Below are 26,645 nucleotides of genomic sequence, written 5' to 3' on the forward strand. Positions count from 1 at the left end.
AGGGAATTGGAAGGGGGATATGGGGGGAGGTTGTGGGTGAGAGGGACTGGGATCAAAACACTGACAAATGAGTTAGGAGGGAGAGGGTATGCTCTTCCAAAGAGTGGCTAGGCCTTATACCCTCTTCCTTTCAGGGAAACCGTGATGAGAGCACAAATGTGGACATGTCCCTTGTCCAGAGAGATGTCCAGGTGAGTCTGGTGGCTGGCGAGGTGCCAGTATGGGCTAGCTGAACCACCACACTGTGTGGGGTCACGCTTCTTGCTTTGTGGCGAGGTACCTGAAAATTGAAAAACCATGGATACTGGTGGGTTCAGGGTGCTGTGGGTTTCTGAGGTGCTTGGGGACTTGACATTGAGCAGGGCTCCCAGTTTTCTGGGTTTCCCACCTGTGAGAGGGACACAGGGTAATAAATGCTGCAGCTGTTAAAGATCACAAGGACATGGGATGTCATGTGTCCTGGCGCTTTCCCACCCCAGTACTGTTAGGTGTGCGAAGGACCTGTCTATCCAGCTGCTGAGTTCCTGGGCCTAGAAATGAGCTGCCCTTAGCCCTGCATCCTTAAATTTCTGCCCTTGTTACCTTATGAATTACAGACAGAGGGAGGAAATTCAGGTGTCTGAATTCCTAGCTTTATAAGTTTGTATTGCATGGTGGCTAGTTGAGACTGTCTTACCTTCTTGGTGAGATGGCCAGACCTCGCCAAGCCTTTCAGGCAAAAGCTGACCTTGGTTCTCTCTTCCTCCCTTCCCAACCTGCTCAGCCTCACCTTGGCCTGAGGAATCTCAATCTGAGAGTGTCCTAGAGTATCAGTGCCCTTCATTTCCATGATTGTCTGAGGCCTCAGAGGCATCTTAGAGGTCTGGGGCAAGGTCACAGGTTGGCAAATATCTGGGGCTCAGACCTTCATAGGTTTTACCAAGCTGTTATGCTGTTCAGCAAGCATAATGATGTACATATGGAGGAAGGACTGATGAGGCCCCACATCTGGGGAGGTTTTTTTTTTTCAAGATTTGTTTGTTTGGAGACAGGGTTTCTCTGTATGGCCCTGGCTGTCCTGGAACTCACTTTGTAGACCAGGCTGGCCTCGAACTCAGAAATCCGCCTGCCTCTGCCTCCTGAGTGCTGGGATTAAAGGCGTGTGCCACCACCGCCCGGCTCAAGATTAATTTTTATTTTATGTGTGTGAGTGTTTTGCCTGCATGCCTGTCTGCATGCCTGTCTGAGAACCGTGTGTGTGTGTGTGTGTGTGTGTGTGTGTGTGTGTGATAGCCATTGTCACACATGCTTCTTATAGAGAGGGAAGCTGCTTTCTGTGATGAGGAAATCTCACATAGAAATCTGGCAGCTGGCTTCAGTCTGGCAGTTGTGATGTGGCTCTATCAGCTGAGGACCTGTGTTCCTCTGTCCCACTGAGAAGTGCTGGCCCTGAAGAGTGGGCCAGGATCTCTCTCAGCTTTCCCTATTCATCCTTTTCTCTAAATTATGTGTCCTTGTGGCTTCAAGGCCATGATATTAAGTAAGACCTAATCCTTATATATTTTTGTATGAGGAGATTGAGGCCCAGGAGCCAGACCCTGCCCAGCATCCCACCGCACGCTGCTTCAGAGCCAGGACCCGAGTCCAGGCTTCTTCTTCCTCCTCTGTGGTGCTGGATGCTGGCTGAATCCTCTGTGCTACGCACGGACAGATGAGGGGATTGCTGGGGTCTGGGTCTGCAGTGAGCAGAGCCAACAGGCTTCAGCAAACTGGTGCCCCCACTGCCAGGGCCCTGCTCCTTCCCTGTGGGCTCAGATGCTGCCTAGGTGCTCTGAGCCTGGGACCTGGAGGATGCTTGCTGGACACATGCATCTTCCTTCTCCTCCAGGAGCTGTATGCAGCTGGGGAGAACCGCCTGGGAACAGACGAGTCCAAGTTCAACGCCATCCTGTGCTCCCGGAGCCGGGCCCACCTGGTGGCAGGTACGACAGTCCTGGGTCAGTTAGATGAAAGCAGGCAGGACATTGTATTGAGAAAAAGCCTACAGGATATTTGCCTGATGTGCTCTGGATGGACCTTCACTTCCTCAAGAGCCCCCTGGTGGTGTCTTAAAGGACAAGGCAAGGAAATGGATTGCCATGCTCTGAAATAAGGGATGTCAGAGTGGTCGGGCAGGCAGAATCACAGCCTCTGATCTCTACATGGCATGTACCCAATAGCAGCAAGTGAAGACGAAAAGAGAAGAGAAAGCATTGCAGCCATGCTGGGAGCATTAGCTTATTTTATTTGAACATTAAAGTGGGTTTCTGTCCATCCGATGGTGATGGTGGAGTGGTGTGGTCTCCGTCATGGGGTTCAGCTTCATGTCAGGAGACAGCTACACAGTACCACCTGGAGCTGGTGGTGAATGTGTGGGATGGGTAGAAGGTGATGGAATGGAGTTGGGGGAGGGGCTGGGGCAGTCGTGTGGTATGAGGCTGTATGATCAAAAGCCCTGAAAGGACAGGCACAAAGGCCCCGCTGGCTATGGCCCAGGCGTAGCCAAGGGGATGCAGGTATCCGGAGCAGATACAGTTGCAACATCAAGACGTGGGGTCAGAGGTGGTGGACAGCTCTGCTGACAGTGTAGGGTTTGGTGTTCATCCTGAGAGGAGTCAGAAGCCACAGGAAGGCCCTCAGAGGCGTGTGTCCTTCCTTCAGCTTGCAGAGCAACGTGCTGCCCAGATTCCCCAGAGGACCTGGGCCTCAGCTGTGGTGCAGGGAGAGTGAAGGATCCACAGTTGAGTTGATGAGGTGGAAAGCCCTGCAGTGACCTGGGGGGAGCTGGTGGAAGCCTGGATGGGGAGTGGAGGAGAAGGGACCAGAATCCAGCCTGCTTGCTGAGAAACTGGGCATGGTGTGTTGAAGCTCAGATGTCAGGAGAGGTTTTGGGCTTGGATGGTTGGGAGCTGTGGGGGGTCAGGCGGCTGAGGCTTTGGGACTGTGAGAGGTCTTCCTGGGAGGGGACCAGAAAGAGAGCAGCAGTTTGAAGGTGGGGCCCTGAACTATTGTAGGAACATACAGAGCAGCCAGTTAGCTGGGAGGGCCTGGAGAAAGGGAAGCCATGGTCACCTGTATCTGAAGGCCCCTGTGGGCAGACAGGTGAGAGATGAGAACAGAGCGGAGTCAGCTTGGAAAGGCTGTGGGCGCTGCAGGGTAGGATCAAGGCAAGGGGGAAGGAACGAGGCAAGGGGGAAGGAGCGAGGGAGGGGGAAGGGCGAGGAGAGGATGGTGGCATTGCTGCTCCTGGCCCAGGACCAGGCAGTATTCCCTCCCTCGGTCTCAGGACTGGCCTGAGGCTGACATGGCTATGGACCTGGCTACTTTGGGCTTGAGCCCTGTCCCCAAGGCATGCTTTTTACCCTCCTGGCTGCGTGACGGAATGCGCATGAACACGTGTTCATTGTCAATTTTCCTGTGTGAGAGGTTCACTTATGCATATAATGTTTTGATCTGGTTGATGCCCCCATACCCTCCCCATACTCTCCATCCCACCCCCACACACACTATGTGTGCTCTTTTTGCTGTTGCTTTGGTTGTTTGCTTTTTGAGACAGGGCCCTACTAGGTAACTTTGGCTGTAACTCGCTGTGTAGAACAGGCTAGCCTCAAACTCAGTGATCTGTCTGCCTCTGCTTCCTGAGGGCTGAGGTTAAAGCATGTGTCTTTAATCTCCCCTTCCCTCTTCCTCTTCTCCTCCTTCTCCCCCTCTCCCTCTCCTATGCCACGGAATCTACCTATTGTTACCATTATATACGCTGCTGTAGTGCCGGCTACTGAAGCGTGGGTAGCTTCTTAGGGACCATGTTCTTAAAGAAAACAGACTCTAGCATCCACCCATCCATCCATCCATCCATCCATCCATCCATCCATCCATCTGTCACTTGCTAATGGCTCCTCCGCTAGGGTTGGGGCTTCCTGAGTCCCTCTCTGTCCTCTCTGTCTGTGCTAAGCTTTTTGACTTGATCTTGGGAAGGTCTTGTGCATCCAGGCACAGCCTCTGTGATTTCATCTGTACAGTGGCCCTGTCATGCCCGGTAAATATTTGCTGCAGCCCTCCACCATGTTGGCTCTTCTGCCTTCTCTCCTGCGGTGACCCCAGAGCCTGGGGAAGAGGGGTATGGAACAGATTTCCCCATGAGGGCTGAGTACTCCAGTCTCATATTCAATGCACGCAGAACACTTGTGATATGGATTTATCTTCATTTGTTTTAATGAGTATAGAACACTTGTGTCACTGTTGAGTTTCAGAGCATTATGACATGGGAGAAAAATGAGGAAATATTCAGGAAAATATCAGATAAGCAGAAACCACAGCTCTGGTACGCAGAGGACACGGATCTGGAACTAGTTGGTTGAAACTTGAGGCAGGGGTAGGAGGAGAAACTGATGCCTGTGTTAGCACTAGACTCGGGCTCCTGGGCTTGCTAGCATGGCTTCTTCCTATAGGAGACAGCAGCTTGTTCTGCGGCCCTCAGCAGCTCCTGGGTTATAATTAAAGGCTTTCAGCACAATGGAACAACGTGGGTTGTGTCTGAATGGGGCAGAGCTCACTTGGGTCATAGTGGGGAAGAGCAAGGTGAGCCTGCTTCGTGAAATCAGAGGGGCCGGGGCTGGGGATGAGGAGATTTGAGGAGGACACTCGAGTGTGGGCTGAGATTGGTCAGCAGACTGACCGCTCTGATAAAGGGATCATCTGACTGCAGGCTGTGCAGCGCAGAGTGGAAAAGAGGCGGGACTCTTCAGGGTGTGTCTCCTCTCATGGCTGGGCTTAAGCTACAGGAATGTGTTTTCTTAAGAGTTTTAGACACTCGTAAGCTTGCCAGGATTAGTTTCTCGTGAGGCCTCTCTTTCTCTCTGAGGTGAGCCTCCCGGTTCTTGTGACCTCATGTGGTCTCTTCCTAGATAGGTGTTCCTCAGTGTTATGATGAGATGCTATCCAACAAACCCATTTGAAGATGTTGTATTGACACAGATCTGTAGTCCTGGACACATGAGAGGCTGAGATTCATGGAAGCAAGAGGGTTATAGGGTATGACTCCATTACATGCAAAGCAACAACAACAACAAAACAAAACAAAATAAAAACAAAAACCCAAAGATGGGGGCTGGTGAGATGGCTCAGTGGGTAAGAGCACCCGACTGCTCTTCCGAAGGTCCAGAGTTCAAATCCCAGCAACCACATGGTGGCTCACAACCACCTGTAATGAGATCTGACGCCCTCTTCTGGAGTGTCTGAAGACAGCTACAGTGTACTTACATATAATAAATAAATAAATCTTTAAAAAAAAAAACCCAAAGATGCATTTATTATGCCTAACATCATGAAAGTATGGTTCAGCCCAGTGTGACTTACAGAGACTCATCATTGATTGACATGCAGTAGAGCCTTGTTGATATAACGTACGGAGTACTTAGTGGGGCTTGGAAAGAGCTGTGCGTCTATGTGAAAAACAAGACAATAGACCCTACAGCAACCCATTGCAGGCCAAGATTTGTCAGTCCGTACCATGTGTCCTGACCTGTTTGTAGATAGCACTGGTTAGCTCGTTGGCTCAGGGCACACCATCATGGCATTGTGTTTACTATATAATCCAGGTTGCTGAGGGTCGGGACTAGCACATGGAAATCTGAGAGAATGTGATTAAGGCTATGGCATGCCCCCTTCTATTTCCTTACTAGTTTTCAACGAGTATCAGAGGATGACGGGCCGAGACATTGAGAAGAGCATCTGCCGGGAGATGTCTGGGGACCTGGAGCAGGGCATGCTGGCTGTGGGTAGGTGTCTGGCTGAGGCTTGCCTCACCTGCCTGCCTACCCACTGGGCAGTGTGGGTTGCAGGCTGGGTGCTCAATGTCCTGGGGTCGAGGGTGTAGTAGTGAGAGAAGCACGGGGTCTGAGCTTGCTAATCTAGACCATGTGGCTGGTGGGTTCCATGGCTCTTGTGTGTCTGCCGTGCAGCTCAGCAGAAAGGAGCTGGGATCTGGGCATTAGTGGGAGCCTGTCCAGCTGCTCTCCTAGAGGAAGGTGACTCACATCCTGCCAAGTTTCCTCTAAAAATACATCCCTGTAGGCAATTGTCAGCTGTCTCTGATGGAAACACATGGAAGGCTTTTTTATTTGCAACAGCAAAACAAGCCCATTCTAGAGAGTGCTTGGCTGAGCTTCCAGCGTGGGGAGCGCCTCTTCCAGCCATGTGCCCTCTACAGCAAGTCTCCGAAGCTCTAGGAAGCTCCTCCTAATATGGAGCTGGGTTCTTGCTCTGCGTCCCTGCCACCTCCCCTTATACTTGCTGAGGGACATTAGTTTGCCCATTTCTTTTAGTTTTGGGGGATTTTCCTGGCTAGAACAGGAAATAAATGGATCCTCATTTCCTGGCATGGCCCGAGAATGACACACATCCCCTTGGCCACCCTCTCTCCATGAGCGCTTTTCTGTTTGACCCCCTCATGCTTAGGGACCCATGAAGTGGGTGCCTCTTCACGCCCCCAGGCTATGCACAACCCCAGTGTCTTTTGCTCAGTGATGGTTGGGCTGGTGGTCCTACTGTGTGTGGAGCTGCGTTCATGGGATCACAGCAGAATAAAAGGAGATGGCTAGTGACAGATTTGATGTCCAGGTTTCCTAGGAGAACACTGAGGTAGTGCGTGCCCTCCTGTGTCCGGCAGGACTTAGGCTGTGTTTCTCTTGCAGTGAAATGCCTCAAGAACACCCCCGCCTTCTTTGCTGAAAGGCTCAACAAGGCTATGAGGGTACGTAGTTCTTGTATGCAGGGTGGGGGTGGGGGTGGATTTAGGACATCTTAAAACCTCCTGAGTCTAAGGGGTCCACTGTGGGCTGAGGGTAGAAGATACAGGAGGGTTGGAGCCGGTGGGAAGCCCCGTGCACATACTCTGGTGACTATTTAGGGAGCAGGAACAAAGGACCGGACCCTGATTCGCATCATGGTGTCTCGCAGCGAGCTTGACCTGCTGGATATCCGAGCAGAGTATAAGCGGATGTACGGCAAGTCACTGTACCACGATATCACGGTAAGGGATGGGGCCAATAAGGCCTTCTCTTCATCTCCACACCTCCAGGCCCTTCCCGTCTCCTTTCCCTCTCTAGAACAGCTTCTTCGTCTAGTCACCTGCAAACTAGTCACAAGATCCTGAGGACAGGACAGGGCATGACCCTGTGACCCCATGTTCCTACCCTCCGGGATACCAGTGCCTAGTAACTCAGCAGGAATGTCTGCTAATGGTATAAAGAAATCTCAGGCCTTCCCCTATCACGTCCCTAACCTTCAGAGACCCCATCAATCTGGAGATATGACCCATCAAGGAGAGCTCATGTCCCCAGGGTCTGTGGAGCTCAGCTCTTCCTTTCTGAGTTCTGGCTTTCTCCACATTCACTTTATGGTGGAGACCACATCGGTAGCTCAGCCAGGGGCTGGTCCTGGTTTTTCTGCTTGGTAACCTCATGACCTCGAGCAGTGTCCGCAAACCTCCCGAGCTCTGGTGCAGCATCTCTGAGGATAACAGTTCTTCACGGGTGTGGTGGCAGTCTACACAGAGCTGGGCTGGCAGAGTTGACACTAAGTCACCAGCAAGCACTGCAGGGCCTGATTTCAGACTTGGGCTCATCTTTGAAGAGATTTCCCATTCCCGTGCTGTGAAAATGAGGCTGTGTGTAGCAGAGACTGTCTTTACTGTCAGAGTTTGGCCTGGGTCGCTAGTGTTCTGTGACAGCTGAAGAAGCCACAGACCTTGTCATCAGAAAGCTTCAAAAAGCTTAGGGTGGCAGAAAATCATCTGAAATTAGCTAAGCCTGAGCAATCATCCCAGAGAGAGCATAGTGGTGTCAAACAGAGATGTGGAGAAGCGGAGGTTGCAGTAGCAATGATGTCCTCCATGCCTGGCCACCAAGATGATGCTTTCAAGGAAGAGCACAGCATTGCTTTACAGTAGAACCCAGACAAAGAGCAGTGATGATCAGCCCTGGGTGGGGTCCTTTTACTGTATGTATGTATGCATGTATGTATGTATGTATATAATGTATGTATGATATATATATATAAATGATGTATGCATAATGTATGCATGATATATTTATGTATGATGTATGTATGATGTATATATAATGTATATATGCATGTATGTATAATGTATGTATGATATATTTATGTATGATGTGTGTATAATGCATGTATAATGTATATATGATGCATGCATATATGATGTATATATGATATATATATGTATGCATGCATGATGTATTTATGTATATATGCATGATATATGTATGTATGCATGTATGATGTGTTGTATATAATGTATGCATGTATGATGTATGTATGTATGATATATATGTGTATGTATAATAATGTATGTATGTGTGTATGATGTATGTGTATATGTATGTATGCATGTATGTATGCCCATATGCACACATATGCCTGTAGAGGCCACTGTCAACACTGAGTATCACTCCTCAGAAGCTATCCATGTTGATTTTTAAAAGCGTTTCTCACTGGGACCTAAGGCTTACTGGTTAGGCTAGATTGGCCTAGCAGCCCCAGGCTTCACCTTCCCAGTGCTGGATTACAGACATGCCATGCTGCCTGGCCTTTGGCTTTCATTTTAAGTAGAATCTGGGGGCTGCTGGGCAGCACGTATACAGGGGAGATCTGCATTGTATGCTCTGAGTGGGAACTCTTGCCTCTAACAGGCCTGCCTCCCCACAAGGTCTCTCGGGGCCGTGCCTCCCTTAACCCTTGCTCTTGTTTCTGCAACCAGGGAGATACTTCTGGAGACTATCGAAAGATTCTACTGAAGATCTGTGGTGGCAACGACTGAGCTGTGGCAGTGGCTCACCTGTGCCCCCTGCTGGCATTGGCCAGGAAACGTCCCAAAGAGCACACTTCGGTTTCCCTATCTAATAACCCCAAATTACCGCCGCCGTCTCCCCCCCCCCCCCCACGCAAGGCCATGGCCTTTCCCTTCTGGTCCCCCCTCATCCACATATTGTGCCGAAAGGGCCCAGGAGGGCTGGGGTTCTCAGGGGGCATCTCCCTGGCCCTCATAGCCTCTTGCTGGCAGATCAGATGTTTATCTCTCCGGTTCCTGCACTCACTCCTTGTTGCTTGTGGCTAAGACTCTTAGCTTCGTGGTAGACATGCGATTTTGTATTTTTATTTGAAAATGTTTTTTAAACCATCGTTGCCAGTCAGATGCATACGAGCGTATTTACTGTATCGTGTTTGTGGGAGGAGTGATGGGTGAGAGGGGCTCCCCATCCTTGCCTAGGACTTTTTAAAAGGGAGGCCTTGTGACGGTACTGTGGTGTCTGGTGAAAATGTGTCATGAGGTTTGTTTTTGCCAAACTCACTCCTTTTTAGAAAAAAGGGCAGAAAATCATTTGTTCCATTTTTCCATGCAAAACCATGCAAGAATTAAAGCCACCCCCCCACCCCCCCCCCGCCAATGACAAGGCTCCTTGTAGTTTGTAATGTGCCTTAAACCTGAATGTCTGTAGCCAAAAGCTGTTTCCAAATAAAAGTCAGCCAGTTCTGGAACATTCTGGAAATGTCTTTCTGGTGCCAGCATGTTTTCTTCCGCTTTATGACTCAGAGATCCCGGCCCTGTTAGCCAGTGGAAAATGGGTATGCTGAACTAGAAACATCGTCACTGCTGTGGGAGTCCCAGGCACAAGCTACCTGGCAGGGATTGTGTTTTGCGGATATACAAAAGATGCTTTCCAGATTCACACAGGGCCCAGGTAGTGCTGAGGCACAAGACCAGAGCCGGGTGCAGGGTTGGCAGAGTTCCTGAGTGAGGTCACCTAGGTCCTGGGAAAGGACAGAGGGGGTGTTCATGTGCTTTCTAGGGTGACCTCTCAGGGAGACTAGTGAGGGGACAGGAACAACACTGCTCCAGCTACCTAGGGGCTTCCCATGAGAAGGGCACTCTTGGCTCTGGCCCTGCAGGCTCCTGGCTCCTTGGTGTCTGGAGAGGGAAACTGGCAGGACAGTTTCTAGGATTCATTGTCACCATGTCCAGGAGCACAGAGCTTGGCTTGCTGGCTGGAAGCCTTCCATCATTTCTCCTGTGTTAGAAAGCTTCGGACAATGACATGCTAGAGAGACAAGGGCCTCTCTAGCCTCCTGAACCCTGTCCAGAACCCCAGAGAGACCTCACCTGAGCTGCAGGGATACCAATCCTCACGTCTCCCCAACAGTGGGAGGACGGATGACACTCGGGAGTAATAAAGCGACTGTGAGCTAAACACTGATGTTATGGTTTGCACCATTATATTACACATTATACAGATGGGCGTGGTCCGCTGATACACTAGAACGTCATTTTGCACATATGAAGGAGTGACTCCCTGCAACATGGATGAGCTCTAAGGACTTGTCTGGCGAAAGCCTGATACAGAAGGATTCGTGGTCCCATTCACAGAAGCTGCCTACCATGGGCAAGTCTAGGAACACACACTGTTGCTAGAGTGTTGGTGTGGGGAGAGGTGGAAGGGAAGTGACTCTTGTATAGGCTCAGATTTCTTTCTGGGGTGTTGAAAACGTCCTGGAATTAATGGTGATGACTCCTCAGGCACGCTGGAAGCCACAGAATTTGTGCAGGTTAAAATGGTAAGTTTCGCTGGGTGTAAACCTTTATCCCAGCTCAGTCTACATGATGTGCCATTCCCCCGAGTGAATTTTATATATTAAGAACTTTGTTTACTGAAATATATACATATGTGTGTGTGTGTGTATTTTTTAAAAAAGAAACTGGAAATGCATCTCTTTGGATTTACAACCAGGGAACAGGATTCTTAATGCACACACAACTCCTTACTGCCAGGAGGGCAGGGCAGGGAATCACATAAAAGCAGAGATTCTGATGGGGTGAGTTGGATCTTGTGTTTTTGACAGTCTCCTTGGTGGCAGTGGCTGCTGTTTTGTGGCCTGGGCAGCAAGGCGGCATAATGGGCCTTCTGTGCTTGGTTACCACTCTAGGCCTCTGGTGTCTCACATCCTGTCAGTCAGTTCCCAGGGTCTGTCTCTGAATTAGAAAGTTGGAAGTGCGGTTGCACAGGTCACCCAGGTCCACGTGCTAGAACAGCAGTGTGGGGTTCAGGGTGCAAGAAGGAGCTGGAGCTGCGGCAACAGAGGTCATGGCTAGCAGATGGGTCCAAATCGGAGCTTTTATTTCACACAAAGGTGGGGCAGGAAGGCAGGAAGACCTGGCTTGGTTCTCTGAGGGATGACTTCAGCTGGCAGGCTCCACCATCCCTGGAAGTCAGAAACCATCTGCAAGGAAAGGGGGTGCCCTAAGAGAGCAGCAGAGGATGCTGAAGGAGTCCCTTGCCCTTGCTGTGCCCAGCGACTGCCTCTTTCCAGCTTTCTGCTCCCTTGGGACAGCAGAGCCCAAACACAGGGCTTAAGGAGCTGGGAGATGAACTCAGCATCTGTTGGGGGTCAGGGCCCAGCTGCCAGGGTGGGGAGAATAGATGGAGAATAAACAGAATAGACAGAGAATAGATGGAGGAGCCCAGAAGCCAGGATACTTGAAAACTGAGTGCTCTGCCCAGGACTGCATAACATACCCTGTGCATTCTGCTGCCAGAGACCCTAGGTGACAGGTCCAGCAGACATCCCTCTGCTATCTGAGCCACTCACCATCTCCAAGCAAGTCAGGTTTGGGGCTGAAGGGCCCTGTGGGAAGGTTTGAAGCCAGTTCCTCCAGCAGGCCCAGCAGACCTGTCACTTCCGCCTCCAGGTGCTCCACTGTCTTCTCCACCGTCTGGAGTGGGAGGGTGAGGCAAAGTCAAGTACAGAAGTTGGGATGGCCAGCTTTAGCTTAGCTTAGTGATGTCCCCAAGTCCCTGTGTTCAGTGGAGAAGGAACTGGGAGCTGTCCAGTCCTGGCTCCCACCCAGTCTCTGCTCCGTTTCCCCAGGTGAGAACATCACAGGCTGCTTGCTCCCTTTGCCCTTTTAAGGATCCCCCTGTCTGGCACTCAAAGGTATCAGGCTTGGCACAGGACTCCTAAGCACCTTTTTGTTTGGGAGTAGGCTGGATTCTTTTGTTGCACTGCCCCCTTGTGGCAACTTTCATAAATGACATATTTGGGATTTTAAAGTTTTTCCTAGGGGAGTTACTTTTAAAAGGCTGCTTGTTGCTACCGATCCTGCTGGCAACCCAATAAAGCCTACCAGCCTCATGTCAGGACTGTGTGTTCATGATTAAAATAGAAAAATAAGGATACCAGCTACACTGTAATAGCATTCAAATATTAAAAAAAATATATATTACTTTAGTGGTTGATGTCGTTAAGGTCAAAATCTTGAGACAGGAGGATGACCACAAATTCTAGACCAGCTTGGGATACAGAGAAAGACTGACTCAAAAATTATTAGTATTGTCTTGGGGGTTGGGGGCAGAAAGGTCAAAAATTAATCAATCTTAGGAGCTGTCCGTGAGTGTGTGTGTGTGTGTGTGCACACGTGTCAGGGGTAGGGGGCACACTCACACCACTGGGAGTGCATGGAGAGGTCAGAGAACAATCTTCAGGAGTCAGTTCTCTCATTTTGAATGTCCTGGGGGCTTGGCAGTGGCGGTGCACACCTTAATCTCAGCACTGGGAGGCGCGCGGGGGGGGGGGGGGATCTCTGAGTTTGAGGCCAGCCTGGTCTACAGAGCAAGTTTCAGGACAGCTGGGTACACAGAAGAGAAACCCTGTCTAAGGAGAACAAAGAAAGAAAGGCCACCCTGGTCTACAGAGTGAGTTCCAGAGCATCCCTGTCTCAAAAAGCAAAACAAAACAAAATGCTTTCAGCAATGGAGATAAAACTTTGCCCAGAACAAAGTTATGGACCCTAAGTTATGATTCATCACGAACTTTGATGGTTGAATCCCCCCTCTCCCCCCAATGCCTTAGTCAGGGTTTCTATTGCTGCAACAAAACACCACGACCAAAACAAGTAAGTTGGGGGTGGGGGTAGGATTATTCTGTTTACAATTCCACATTGCTGCTCATCACCAAAAGGAAGTCAGGGCAGGAACCTGGAGGCAGGGGATGATACAGAGGCCGTGGAGGAATACTGCTTACTGGCTTGCTCCCCGTGGCTTGCTTAACCTACCTATAGAACCCATGACCACCAGCCCAAGGATGACACTACCCTCAATGGGCTGGGCCTTTCCCCACTGATAACTAATTGAGGGGAAAATGCTTTATAGCTGGGTCTCATGGAGGCATTGTCTCAACTGAGGCTCCTTCCTCTTTGATGACTCCAGCTCATGTCAAGTTGATGCACAAACCAGCCAGTACACACAACTAAGGAAGAGTCTCAGGCTGTGCGCAAAAAGCGTCTCCTGGGAGGTAGGTTGTATAAGATGAACATCCCACTGAGAGCATGGGGTCACTAACCTGGCAGTGGGGGAACAGGACTGGCCTGGGTTTTCTGACATTTGTAATCCACAAAGCTTCCGGCCTGGCAGATGGCCACGAAGCGTCATGATCCCTTCCTCCCACGCCCTCCTTACCTCCTCCATAATGTCTAACCGCCTTTGCACAGCCGCGTGTCTGTCACAGCCTGGGCTCCCAGCTAGATCTCCAGGGGAACTGGGGGACTCGGCAGCTGTAGGGAAAACAAATCTTGTCACTGTGGAGTCGGGGCTTCCCTTGTGGAACTGGAGGGTTCTGCAAAACACCAGGCTTAGGAGACAGGAGATTCTGAAATGAGACACACGGCCACGCAGAGATGAAGACATGAGCCACCACCCTAACCACTCCCGTCACCAGACCTAGGAGGGCTCTCTCCAGGAGGCAGTGTCTAGGCTCTATAGTGTCAAGACAGGGAAGGTTTTGGCTGCTTGCAAAGACATGGAGAGAAGTATATTTTCCTTGAACAAACCATCCAGGGAGTTGGAATGCCTGCAGAGAAATGGGGGGGGGGGGTCAACCAGGAAGGGGTCTCGGGATGAAAGTGCTTGATCGAGCACTTCAATCCAGGGACCTGGAGAATGTGGAGGAATGCGGCTTTGGAGGGAAGCAGTGGCAGCCATGGTAATCTATGCTAGAAATGACAGTAGCAGGCAGAATCCAGGAGGACCCTGAGCAGCCTCATCCCTGGGAACCAACTAGTCTGAGTTGCTGCTTACCAAGTCCAAAGCCACACTGCAGCGAGAGGATCAGAGGTTTAATAATCTACTATGCTGACTGTCCTTGGTGATCCACTTGACTAATTTGGAATTATCTAAAACCCAAGATGCTGGGCACACCTGTGAGGGTTATCTTAATTATTTGGATTGATTAATTATAAATCCAGATTTTAAGGTAGGAAGATCTGTCTTTAATAGGAGCTCTACCTTCTGTTGGCAGACTGTATGAAGGACCTGGAAGGCCAGGCAGTGGTGGCGCATGCCTTTAATCCCAGTGCTTGGCAGGCAGAGGTCTTTAGACTTCTGAGTTTAAGGCCAGCCTGGTCTACAGAGAGAGTTCCAGATCAGCCAGAGCTACACAGAGAAATCCTGTCTCAAAAAAAAAAAAAAAGACAAAAGAAGGCAGCTTGCTTTCTTTGCTTTCTTGCTCCACTGGCAGATCCATTCCATCACCGGCATTAGATCCAGAATAACTGAAGACCAGCTGAAATATACATCACCAGACTAAACATCTACAGAGTTCTGGACCTTTTGTTGGCAGACATCCATTGTTGGATTAGCTGGACCACAGCCTATAAGCATTCTAATAAATCCACTTTCTATATGTCAATAGGTTAATTCTTAGTCATGTGTCCCCTAGAGGGACAGAACTGGTAACCTGACTAATACACCTTCTCCACTCTTGACTCATGATTCTCCTTATCCACTGAGGTTAACCTGACACCACCAACTCCAACACAGAAGTGTCAGTGTCCTGCTTATGAACTTGGGCTGCAGTGGGTCGATCTGAGGCATTAGATGTGGCTGAGCCCTTAGGAAATGCCTGTCCCTGGGAAGCAGGAGAAAGAAGAGAGGGTTTTTCAGACTGTAGGGAGGGCCACGAGCCTGAAATGGCAGGAAGGGTTAGCACTGTGAAAAAGAGAGCCAGGAGTGTTCCTGCCCAGCACTAGCCGTTCCTGATGATGTACATAGTGTTGCAGCATGACGGGAAGGCGAGGTCAGAAGCTGGAAACTCGGGTCCTGGGAAATTTCTTCAGGGAGCTTGGAAGAGAGGGAGGGAGGGAGGAGGAAAGGAGAGAGGGAGGTTAGGAAGGGAGGGAGGGAGATCAGCTTGCCATGGCCAGAGAATTGTGTACTGTTGTCCTGGGTGTTTTCTTGGGCTTTGGAAAACACAGCCATGCTTATAGGGACAGGAAGGGAGCAGAAGTGAAAGAATGCACTTCCTGCAGGGACAGGAAGCCCTGGAATCCAGGATCAGGGGAATCAGAAGGATACAAGAGAGAGGAGGTGTGGGGACCGAGTCAGAAGCAATGCTCACTGCTACAGTTCAGATCTTCAATGTCCTCTGAAGGCCCATGCTAGAGGCCTGGTTCCTAGAGTAGGGCATTGGGGTGGGGTGGAGGAGGGGATCTGTGTCCATAAGTTGGTGTGGACTGTTGTGAGATAGGGCGTGGAGGAAGGTTGTTAAGTTATTGGGGTATGCCCTCTGAGAGCATTGTAGAACCCCGGTCTCTTGCTCCTTTTCCCGTTTCCTGGCTGATACGGTGAGTGGTTTTACACCTACTGTGATGCATGCACGGCCTCGACAGCAGCAGCCACCCAAAAGCAATGGGGTCAGTTGACCACGGACTGAACCTTTTCATTCAGGAGCCAAAATAAACCTTCTCTCTCTTTTCCATAGGCTGCCTTTGGTATTTTCTTATAGTGATGACGAGCTAACTAAGAGAACCCTCTGTGAAGAGCAACATGATTCCCCTTCACTGGAATTTAGAAACCCTGTCTAAAACACAATAGTGCTGCTACTGATTTGAAGGAGGGAAGAGAATGTTAGAGTGGTGTTGTGATTTAAACATGAAATGTCCCCCAAACGCTTATGAGTTTGAATACTAGCCCGGCTACATTTCCTCTTCTCCCCCCCACCCCCCACTTCTAGACTGCTCATCACGTGCTCTGATGGGCTAGCTCATGCTCCTACCCCATGCTTTCCCCACCACGGCAGGCTGTGAGCCCTAGAATGGTGAGCCAGCATAAACCGTTCTCCCAGAGTCGTTTTGTTGGAGCATTTTTATCATAGCAACAGGAAAGCAACCAGGCTGAGTGGTGTGCTGCCTACATTTGTAGAAATGGGTCTTTGGGAGATCCACATTGGATTTCTCACTGCTGAAATGTTAGTCTTAGATTTCCTTCAAAATCACCCGGGCCTGGTGAAGGGAGAGCAAGAAGCATCGATGGGCAGAGCAAAGATTCCCCCTGGGAGTGCATTCAGCCATCCCCTCTGCTTTTGTGTATATAGTTTGTTTTTGGTTTTTTTTTAATGTGTATTTTTATGTGAGTGTCCCTTCCTGCACGTATGTGCATGCAGTGTCTGAGAAGGTCAGAACAGAGCATCAAATCCTCTGGAACTGGAGTTACAAACAAGATGGTCATGCGCTTCCTTATAGGAACTGGGAATTGAACCTCTTCAAGAGCGACAAGTGCTCTTAACTGCTGAGCCATCTCTCCAACCCAGACAGTCATTTTAAATTATGTGTATGTGTCTGCATGTGTGCATGTGAGTGCAGTGCCTACAGAGGCCAGAAGAGGGCGTCTGATCCTCTGCAGCTGGAGTTACAAGCAGTTGTGAGGCACCCAGTATAGGGGCTAGGAACTGAACTTGGGCTCCTTCGTAAGAGCAGCGACACACTGTTAATTACTACCTGGTGGAACTGTTAGCTAAAAGAGAAGCCGTGATGGGCTGAATAGGATTCAAAATGCTGAGGTCAAGAAAGAGACTTGCTGGAAGGCTGTGCTCCATGATCTGAGAAGGCTGTGAGAGACAGAAGAGATCCAGACCGGCCTCAGTGAGGGGACGCCACATTTGCTTCAGCTTCAGCTGAGCGCTCAGCCAGGAGAGAGGTATAGGAAGCAGGAAGAGCTCTTCTTACTCCAGGGTCGGCTGTCGGGGGACTCTGCAAACACCCTCCCTGTTTGCCCTGCCTGGAGGCCTTCAGCCAGGTTACTGTGGGTTCTTTGGGGTCATATCAGATACCATGGCTACCAGCTATTTACATCAACTTGTTACAGTAGCAAAAGTACAGTTAGGAAGTAGCAGTGGGATCATTTCATGGTTGGGAGTCACCACGACATAAGGAACTGTATTAAAGGAGCACAGCATAGGAAGGTTGAGGAGCACTGGGCTACGAGGATCACCTGCCCTTGCTGGGTCCCCTTACCCAGCAGAAGCTGCCAGCTGTGGGTATCTTGAGCAATGCGCCTCTGCTTCTCTTCCACTGTTCTCCAGAGTCTGTGATGAGGCCTGACTTGGCTCCAGAAGCCCTCCAGGGAAGAGGCTGGGGTGACCTCACTCCCCTCACTCAGCACTAATCCCTCACATCTGGATGGAGCTGTGCTCTGAGCTCATCCAGGCCTCTCTGCTGAGGCCTCATCTGACAGAAAGCTTGGAGCACAACCCTAACAACTGTCCTCCAAGGCCAGCTCCTCCACTGCAGAGAATCCCAGCATTGCTCCGCCTAGAAAACACCCTGAAGACCCTTCTCAGCCTACACCCTCAGCTGTTAGCTTTCTGGCCTCCACAGCTCGTGCTATCAAACTGGGTGGGGCTAGTCTGAGGCTCTGTTTCCCAGATGGATAACATGGAGGAGTACAAATATCTTTCAGAATTGGCTTGAGGCCTCAGAGGACAAAAGCTGGGGTGAACTATGGACAACCAACCCTTGGGTAAATAAAAAACTGAACTATCTCTGTGTCTCTATCTCTCTTTGTCTCTGTTTGTTTCTGTCTCTCTCTTTCTCTGTCTCTCTCTGTCTCTCTGTCTCTTTCTCTCTGTCTCTCTGTCTCTCTGTCTCTCTCTCTCTCTCTCTCACACACACACACACACACACACACACACACACACACACACTCCCCACTCTCTGGTAGAACATAAGCTCATCAATCAAGTATGGTGGAAAGGCCAAAGGATTGCTGTGTAATCTCACAGGACCTAGGCTGTGGGCACTCCCTCCCTCTTTCTTCTCTGCCAGTTAGAAATGGGTTTCCTAGGGCATGGGGGTTCTGCTGGCCGGACTCCTGCTTGAAAGCCTTGTTTGTACCCTGGATGGTGGCCATGGATGAGGCAGCATCCTGGGATGGGGGTGGCCTAGACACCAGGAGAGGTGCTGGGCTGATTGACTTAACTAAAGAGGTTTGGGCACCGATCTGTCCTCTATATGGCCCGCCAACCTGGTGTACCTGGGACTCATACCGTGAGGAAGTACCCCCAGCAATCATCAAAGCTGCACTCTGTCTTTACCAGCAACCCCAGCCACTTGGGGTTAATGGTATCTGATCACATTCAGTGCAATAGAATAATAAACTTTACCACATCTAGTACTTGTATAAATATTTGTGACGCGGTCAAACCCAGAGAAGCAGAATCCTATTCTAAAGGATTGTATGAGTAGTTGTGCACGGAGCTCTGACCGGCCAAGGGCCCCTGGAGGCCTTTCAGAGAGAGCTACATTCCAAGAAACTTGTGTTTTGTTTGCTTTTGCTGGGAGGGGGCGTGTTCTATCCCTTCTCTTGTTCTGAGTCTCTCTCCAGCAGGGGATTTTTGAGACTCATGGCTGACTGGGGAACGGATCATGGATGCAAGTCAAGCTGCCTTAAGGAAGAGCCCCTGTCAACCACCACACCCTGCCTATTTCCCCCTCATGTGTCCGTTCAAGCTAGACTGGCTGATGGTCAGGCTGGTAGGCAGCTCTGAGGCTAGATGTGACCCCCTGATCCCGTCTTGCTATCTCATATCTCTTTAAACCACTAATTACAATAAACTAATCCTTCCCAAATCCCAGGATGTCGAGGCCTCAAACCCACTGAGGTAAACCTCGCTAGCATACAACTGGAAGTCAGAGGCACAGTCTATGGGAAGCTCTTGCAAGGGCTTCCTCGTGTTGACTGAAAGGTCTGTCTGCCTGCCTTGCCCCATCTCCTGTGCAGGGTTGCCATGATCCTGTACCTGAAGAGGGTGGATGCCACAAAGCAGCTAGGGTGGTTAGTCTGTCAACTTAGTACAAAGTAGAGTCACCTATTGAGAAGGAACTTCTGCAGAGGAACTGAGCCTTTCAGAAAAGCCTGTGGGCAAGGCCGACCGACATTTTTTTTTTTTTTTTTTTGACTAATGACTCAATATGTGAGGGTTTGGCACTCTATGCCTCCCCCTCCTCGGGCAGGTGGTCCTGAGTTGTGTAAGAAAGCATTCTAGGGGCTGAAGAGATGGCTCAGTGGTTAAAAGCACTGACTTCTGTTCCAAAGGTCCTGAGTTCAATTCCCAGTAATCACATGGTGGCTCACAACCACCTGCAATGGAATCTGATGGCCTCTTCTGGTGTGTCTGAAGACAGCGACAGTGTACTCACATAAAATAAATAAACAAAATCTTAAGAAAATAAGAAGGAAGGAAGGAAGGAAGGAAGGAAGGAAGGAAGGAAGGAAGGAAGGAAGGAAGGAAGGAAGGAAGCATTCTAACTAAGCCACGGAGAACAAGCCAGTGAGCAGCAGTCCTTTACAGCCTCTGCTTCAGTTACTACCCCAGATACCTGCCTTGAATTCCTGTCCTGGCTTCCCTTAATGGACTGTAAGATGAAATAAGCCTTTTTCTCCCAAATTGCATTCGGTTACAGTGTTCATTACAGTAAAGGAACAAACTAGGATGGGGCATTGAGCAGATACAGGCTCAGAATGATGCAGCAGGTGGGTCAGGGAGTCCCTTGCTCTGCCTCTCCCGTGGAGTCTAAGGCTCAATGTAGATTGTTTGGATCAGGTCTCAGGATAGAAGGACATCTCTCTAGGGCCAAATCTATGCAGAAATCAGGAGGTGCCACCCTACAGAGGGTCTTCTTCAGCAAGGATGTAGGGGCAGCCCTGAACTGACTGGATGATCTGCTACAGGCCAGTTCCATTTGTTGGGTCCTGGCTCTTGCTACTTCTGTCTTCTAAGTTCTATTGCTTTGTGGTCCTTTATCATGTTGAGTTTCTTGCTGAACATGTATGTGGCTATGTGTCAGTCATTGAATTCTAGTTCTTTTCCTGTTTTATCTTCTCCCTCTTCCCTCCTTCCACACTTTCTCATAAACTTCTCCTTGATCTCTTTTAAATTCATGGCCTTTTCCCATTAATTTTTACTACATACATACTTGCATATACTTATACATTCCTAAATATAACCTGCTCAATCTGTATAACATATCTTTATGTATGTTGTCAGGTTGACCATTTAAATAAACAAAGTCACTTCTTTTCTTTCTTCCCTTCCTTTTCCTTTCTTTCTCAATCCTGATACCTCAGCCTTCCAAATGGCAGGTTACACACTCCTCTACCTTAGAAAGATTGTTTTTATACTGAATATGGGGTATTCCTGTAATCCCAGCACCAGAGAGGCTGAGGCAGGAGAACTACAAGTGCAAGGCCAGCCTGGGATACACAGCAAGAATTTCTCTCAGCCAGAGATGGTGGCACACACCTTTATTCCCAGCACTCAGGAGGCAGAGGCAGGCAGATCTCTGGGAGTTTGAGACCAGCCTGGTCTACATACTGAGTTCCAGGATAGCCAGGGCTACACAGAGAAACCCTGTGTTGGATGGATAAATAAATAAAAATAATAATTTTTCTCAAAAACAAAACAAAACCCAAAATTATTATTGTTGTTGTTTTACGAAATCAAAAGTTTAAGTTATGTACATAAGATTACACAGCAAGAAGGTGGTGGTGACAGGATTGGAATCAACTGTCTGACACTGTCCCTTTTGGTGGTATGGCTGTGTAAAGTAAACTTGTCTATCTTGGGGGTCTTCACTCTCTCCCTTTGTAAGAAATAAATCATTGTCTCATTTTCAGGGCCTTTAGAATTCAGTGCTGATGGAGTGAGCACACACACACACACACACACACATACACACACACACACACACACTCACTCCTGTCTTCCCTAGCCAGCAGTTGGTGCCTGCTTCCTGAGTGATTTTTAGTTTATTTTAGACTTGAAAAGTTACAGAGAGTAGGCTGTGTGACTGAGCTCCTGCAAAGGAGGGCATCTTGAACTCCAGGTTCATCTTGAACATCAGATAGGGCTTGGTTTGCATTCTGAAAGAATAGGTTGGGGAGTTTGGAGGGGGCAATGCTAGACACCAGGAAGACTGCACATCCCTAAAGAACTTAGCTGATGAGGATTCATGGGGCAGGAAAATATGGTTAGGAATATACAAAAACTGTGCCAAATGTCGTGTCAGCCACTTTTATCGTTTCTGTAGCCTGACACCTGACTTTATAGGGTCAAAAAATAATCTACCTTGATATCGTTTCCTGCATCCCCAGTACTCTTACTTTGAAATGAAGGCCACTTTTTCTTCTACCATCTGTAAAATGGGAGGAAACACAGAGGTGGTATGGGCAACAAAATACCTTTCTTACCTTTCTGTTTTTGTCTCTATCTTCCATGTTGGTTTGGCCTCACTATGTGTGTGTGTGTGTGTGTGTGTGTGTGTGTGTGTGTGTGTGTGTAGTAGAAAATGCTATAATCCAGAGGTGTTGGTGAGGATGATTCTACTTGCTTACAAGAAGAGAGAGAGATAGCTCATGGTTAAGAGCACTGGATCTTCCAGAGGACCTGGGTTCAATACCCAGCACCCTCATGGTGGCTCACAGCCATCTGTGACTCCAATTCTAAGGCATCTTCTCCTGAGCCCCAGGCATGTATATGGTGCACAGACGTACATGCAGGCAAAACACCCATGTAGATCAAACAGAGTTTTAAAATGACAGAGGAGACCCAGGGCTGAAGAGAAGGCTCACCTGTCAGGTTTATTGCTCTTCTGGAGGACTCAGCAATGTATCTCCAGTTCCAGGGGATACTATGCCCTCTGGTCTCTGAGGGCACTTGCCTATGTATGAGACTGCCAAACAATAAGAACTGAAAAAACAGAGTGATGGGGGCTGGAGAGATGGCTCAGCGGTTAAGAGCACCGACTACTCTTCCAGAGGTCCTGAGTTCAATTCCCAGCAACCACATGGTGGCTCACTACCATCTGTAATGGGATCTGATGCCCTCTTCTGGTGTGTCTGAAGATAGCTACAGTGTACTCCTATAAATAAAATAAATAAACAAAACAAAACAAAACAAAAAAACCCCCAGAGTGTTGGAATTTCCTTTAAAATAATCCAGGGATGACAAAAGATGTGAAATTATAAATGAAACAAGACTGCTTATGAATTAATACTTAATTATAGTATAATTACATTAGACTAATCTATTAACAGTGCACATGAATTCACACAGGCATACATGCATGCATACAGACAGACAGACAGACAATTTTTCAATTATAAAAAGTAAGGGAGGGCTGGCGAGATGGCTCAGCGGGTAAGTGCACACTGACTGCTCTTCTGAAGGCCCTGAGTTCAAATCCCAGCAACCACATGGTGGCTCACAACCACCTGTAATGAGATCTGACGCCCTCTTCTGGTGTGTCTGAAGACAGTGTATTTATATATAATAATAAATAAATCTTTGGGACTGAGTGAGCAGAGTTAACTGGAGCTAGTGGGGCCAACCAGAGCGAGCAGAGGTCCTAAAATTCAATTCCCAACAATCACATGAAGGCTCACAACCATCTATACAACTACAGTGTACTCACATACATAAAATAAATAAATCTTAAAAAAAAAAGTAAGGGAGTCAGGCAGTAATGATACATGCCTTGGTCACAGCACTGGGGAGGCAGAGGCAGGTGGATCCTCCTGAGTTCTAAGCCAGTCTGGTCTACAGAGCCAGTTCAAGGACAGCCAAAACTACACAAAGAAATCCTGCCTCAAAAAAAAGTACACAAGTAAACAAACAAACAAATAAATAAGAAGACATGGAAGAGTCTTCTGACAATGGAAACAGGAACTGAGCTGAGGTTGGCCTCTGAATAGTCCTGTATGAGGGGGTTGCTAAGACCACTCATTGGATAACAATTACCCAACTGCACAAACCCAGAGACCAGAACTCTATCCTCAGAACACACATAAAGGTGGAAAAAGAGAGCCAACTCCACAGAGCTGTTCCCTGACTTCCTCACTCCCACTGTGCAACTCTGAGCACAATAATAAACAAATTACAAGAAGCACACAAATGACTACTACACTTTTGAAGAAAAAAAGTCTATCCTTAGCAGAAATCAAAGACATTCAGTTAAAAATAATAAAGATGGCCTGGGGATGTAACTCAGTTGGCAGAATGCTTGCTTTGAAATTTTGAGGCCTCAGGTTTGCCCTCAGCACAACCTAAAAACAGAAATGGTAGTATACATCTTTAATCGAGGCACTTGGAAGGTAGAGGCAGGAGGACCAGAAGTTCAAAGTTACCCATGTCTACGTGGTAAGTTCAGCACCAGACTGAGCTACAAGAGACCTTGTTCTTTAAAACATATATTAAAAATAGCCAGGCATGGTCCCGATATTCAGGAGGCAGAGGGAGGCTGAGCTCGGTGAGTTCCAGGACAGCCAAGGCTACACTGAGAGACTCCGTTTTGAAAAACCAAATATATACCAAATATATAAATACTATGTAGAAAGTAATTTCTTTGCAAAGAAAAAAATCTAACTGGGATTAGATTAAGCTTCTATAAATAGCCATCATTTTTTTAGACAACACACACACACACACAGAGAGAGAGAGAGAGAGAGAGAGAGAGAGAGAGAGAGAGAGAGAGAGAGAGAGAGAAAACAGTTGAATGACACCCAGGAATCAATCAGCAAAACCTACACCTCTCTCTCTCTCTCTCTCTCTCTCTCTCTCTCTCTCTCACACACACACACACACACACACACACACACACACACACACACACATTAAGTAAATTAACTGTACCCGTGAGTGGTTGTGGTGGTTGTTGTTGTTGTTTCAACAGAGTTTCTCTATGGTAGCCCTGGTTGTCCTGGAATTCACTATATAGACGAAGCTGGCCTTAAACTCAGAGATCTGCTTGCTTCCATCTCCCAAATGCTGGGATTAAAGGCGAGCACCACCACCCACCTGCAAAACTTTTCTCAACAACTGATTTCAAGAAAAAAAAAATGAAAGGAAGAATAAAGAGAGATTACATATTTTAACAGCAGACATGTCAGCCAAATTTAACCAGTCATGTAATCTTGCTTGGATCAAACAAATTAAATGTCGGAGGGGCAGGAAAGTGACTTTTGGGGCCAGGATGCAGGGAAGGCAGGACTACCTGACTACTTCTGTCTGGTGGGGAGGGAGACGGAGCAGGGGGGAGGCTCCAGCTGAGCTCTGGTCGCCACCTCTGTAGCCCAAACAGAACTTAGAGGAGGATCTCAAAGGGAAGGAAAAGGGAGGACGGCGCCTTGTGAGCTGACTTTGGGCTAGACAGAATGCCAGTCACTCCTTAACAGATAGGGAGCCGGGTGTGGTGGCGCACGCCTTTAATCCCAGCACTCGGGAGGCAGAGGCAGAGGCAGGCGGATTTCTGAGTTCGAGGCCAGCCTGGTCTACAAAGTGAGCTCCAGGACAGCCAGGGCTATACAGAGAAACCCTGTCTCGAAAAAAACCAAAACCAAACAAATAAAAGCAGATAGGGAAACTGAGGCTAGATGGTCTGAAAGAACTAGTGTTGTGCATTCACTGGTGGGCGCGTCCTTTCTTATGCTCCCTGAAGTCAGCCTGTGAGATGAAAAGCGATTCACCCCACAGGGACTCCTTTAATGATCTGGGTTAATCTCCCCTCTCTCTGTGGGCCCTGAAAAGCAACCAGAGCTTTAGTCTTGGTGCCAGGCATTTCTGCCTGTCTGGAACAAGAACCCGAGAGAGCGAGAGGCCTGGGGCTTGGTGTTGGGTCTGCCTCAACACAGCCTGCGCTCACTCCTCACCTAGACAGCCATAGTTCTTCAGCCGGTCTGGGCACCTGAAGGATGGCCTCCTCAGCTCACTACAGACTCCTCAGGCCTCCAGGCAGGTGAGACTGTACCTTTTTTCTGTCTGTCTCCACAGTGGTGGTGCTGGCCCTACCTGGACCGTTGACCCTTCAGGCTCCCCTTCCAATAGGATGCCCTTTGGAACCTTCCTCTGGACGCTCTGGCGGGAGGGCGGCCACACCCTGCAGCTGAACCTCCGCCCTCTCTAGACATCCGGTTGCCACATTCCTTTCCCCAAATTTTTATTTCCTCGGTGGGTCCTGCCATTCCTATTTCTTTCCTTGTTTGTGCTTTTCTCAAACTCCCTCCTCTTGCTCTCCTCACCCACATGCGTTTATCTCGAAAGCTCTCTTACTCATCTTTCCCCTTTTCTGTCCTTCGATGTCTCTGATTCTTTCTCCATCTCTGTTCCCTCCTCTTTTCCCGGTGTCTCTGTCTCCGGCTCCTCTCTCATTCTTACCTCGCCGTCCGGGGGTGTCCCTGGGACCTTGGCCCCATTCGCCCGTCCCGGCACGGAGCAGGGCGAGCCCGGCTAGCGCGCAGAGCAGCGCCTGCATGGTACGTAGCCACCGGAGCCACCGAGTGAAGCAGTTTGTCCGTAGTCGCCTCCCGGGGATCACGCCCGCCCGGCCCGAGGAAATGCAGTCCGAGCCAAAATTCCTGGGCGGCTCCGGGTTTCTGGCGCTAGAGAACCCGCCCGCCCCCTCTAGAAGCCCCACCGTGCCCTGCAAGAAGGCGCAGCCCGGGATCCCATCCCAAAGGCAACAGCTCTGTCAGGGCCTCCCATCCAGCGTCCCACCTACCCCTGCCCTTCGGGACCAGGCACCTAAGTGGGGAAGAAGGCTCCAGGCTCTGCTTCTGAGCCCATTTCATAGACAGCCAGATTGAGCCCAGGAATGAGAACCTTCCTCTGTATTCCTCCCAGGCTGGCACAAGTTCTGAATCCCGGACTAAGTCCTCTGCCTGCCTCTGAAGCTAATGAGACCGCATAGAGGGAACTGAAGGCTTAGGGTCTGCCCTCTGCAGAAACCCACTGATAAAGCCCATTTAACTCCTTCCCAAAGAGAAAAAAACAAAAAAACAAACAAACAAACAAACAAAAAACCGTGAGATGCTACAGGCTGTCCAAGCCGCTGCCCAGACCCAGGATATTCACCTGTCTGTGCAATTGAGGACGCCTGGCTTTCCCCACACAGTGAGCAGCGGATCCAGCAGTAAAGTGAACCTACCACGGGCAGAATTTACAAATCTAAAGAGAAGTTATTTTGCATCTTTATCAGTTACTTACGAGTTACATCTTCAAAGCAGTTTAAAAGCAAGAGATATTAGCGACATGGTGGGGGGGGAGGGCGGGGGGGCGGGGCAGGTCTTTAATCCCAGCAATTGGGAGGCAGAGGCAGGAGGATCTCTGTGAATCTGAGGCCAGCTTGGTCTACACAGCAAGTTCCAGGACAGCCAGGGCTACATAGTGAGACCCTGTCTCAAAACAAAACAAAAGAAACAAAACTATTTTTAAAAAAGCAAGGAATGGCCCAG

At 49.1% G+C, this 26,645-nt stretch overlaps 2 protein-coding genes across 3 annotated transcripts in view; one reads left to right on the forward strand and one right to left on the reverse strand.

Annotated features, from left to right (window-relative positions):
* Anxa11 (annexin A11) overlaps positions 1-9,588 on the forward strand; it is a 44,678-nt gene extending 35,090 nt beyond the window's left edge. Inside the window, exons 11-16 of one of the 2 annotated variants that reach the window (XM_006518451.4) lie at positions 135-191; positions 1,868-1,961; positions 5,700-5,795; positions 6,711-6,769; positions 6,926-7,048; positions 8,795-9,573. In XM_006518451.4, coding sequence (XP_006518514.1) covers positions 135-191; positions 1,868-1,961; positions 5,700-5,795; positions 6,711-6,769; positions 6,926-7,048; positions 8,795-8,854 — 489 coding nt within the window. In that variant the 3' untranslated portion in view covers positions 8,855-9,573. Of the gene's footprint in view, positions 1-134; positions 192-1,867; positions 1,962-5,699; positions 5,796-6,710; positions 6,770-6,925; positions 7,049-8,794 lie in introns of both variants that reach the window. The other variant, NM_013469.2, reaches the window with a different exon arrangement.
* A 1,598-nt stretch (positions 9,589-11,186) lies between these two features.
* On the reverse strand, positions 11,187-25,677 carry Plac9a (placenta specific 9a). The gene is made up of 4 exons (NM_207229.1): positions 25,570-25,677; positions 13,545-13,639; positions 11,680-11,803; positions 11,187-11,310 (listed from the first exon to the last, which is right to left on the reverse strand). Exons 1-4 carry the CDS (start codon positions 25,664-25,666, stop codon positions 11,300-11,302), a joined length of 327 nt encoding a protein of 108 aa, NP_997112.1. The 5' UTR covers positions 25,667-25,677; the 3' UTR covers positions 11,187-11,299.
* Between the last annotated feature and the right edge of the window lie 968 nt (positions 25,678-26,645).

Source organism: Mus musculus, chromosome 14 (assembly GCF_000001635.26).
Source record: "Mus musculus strain C57BL/6J chromosome 14, GRCm38.p6 C57BL/6J".
Lineage (NCBI taxonomy): Eukaryota > Metazoa > Chordata > Mammalia > Rodentia > Muridae > Mus > Mus musculus.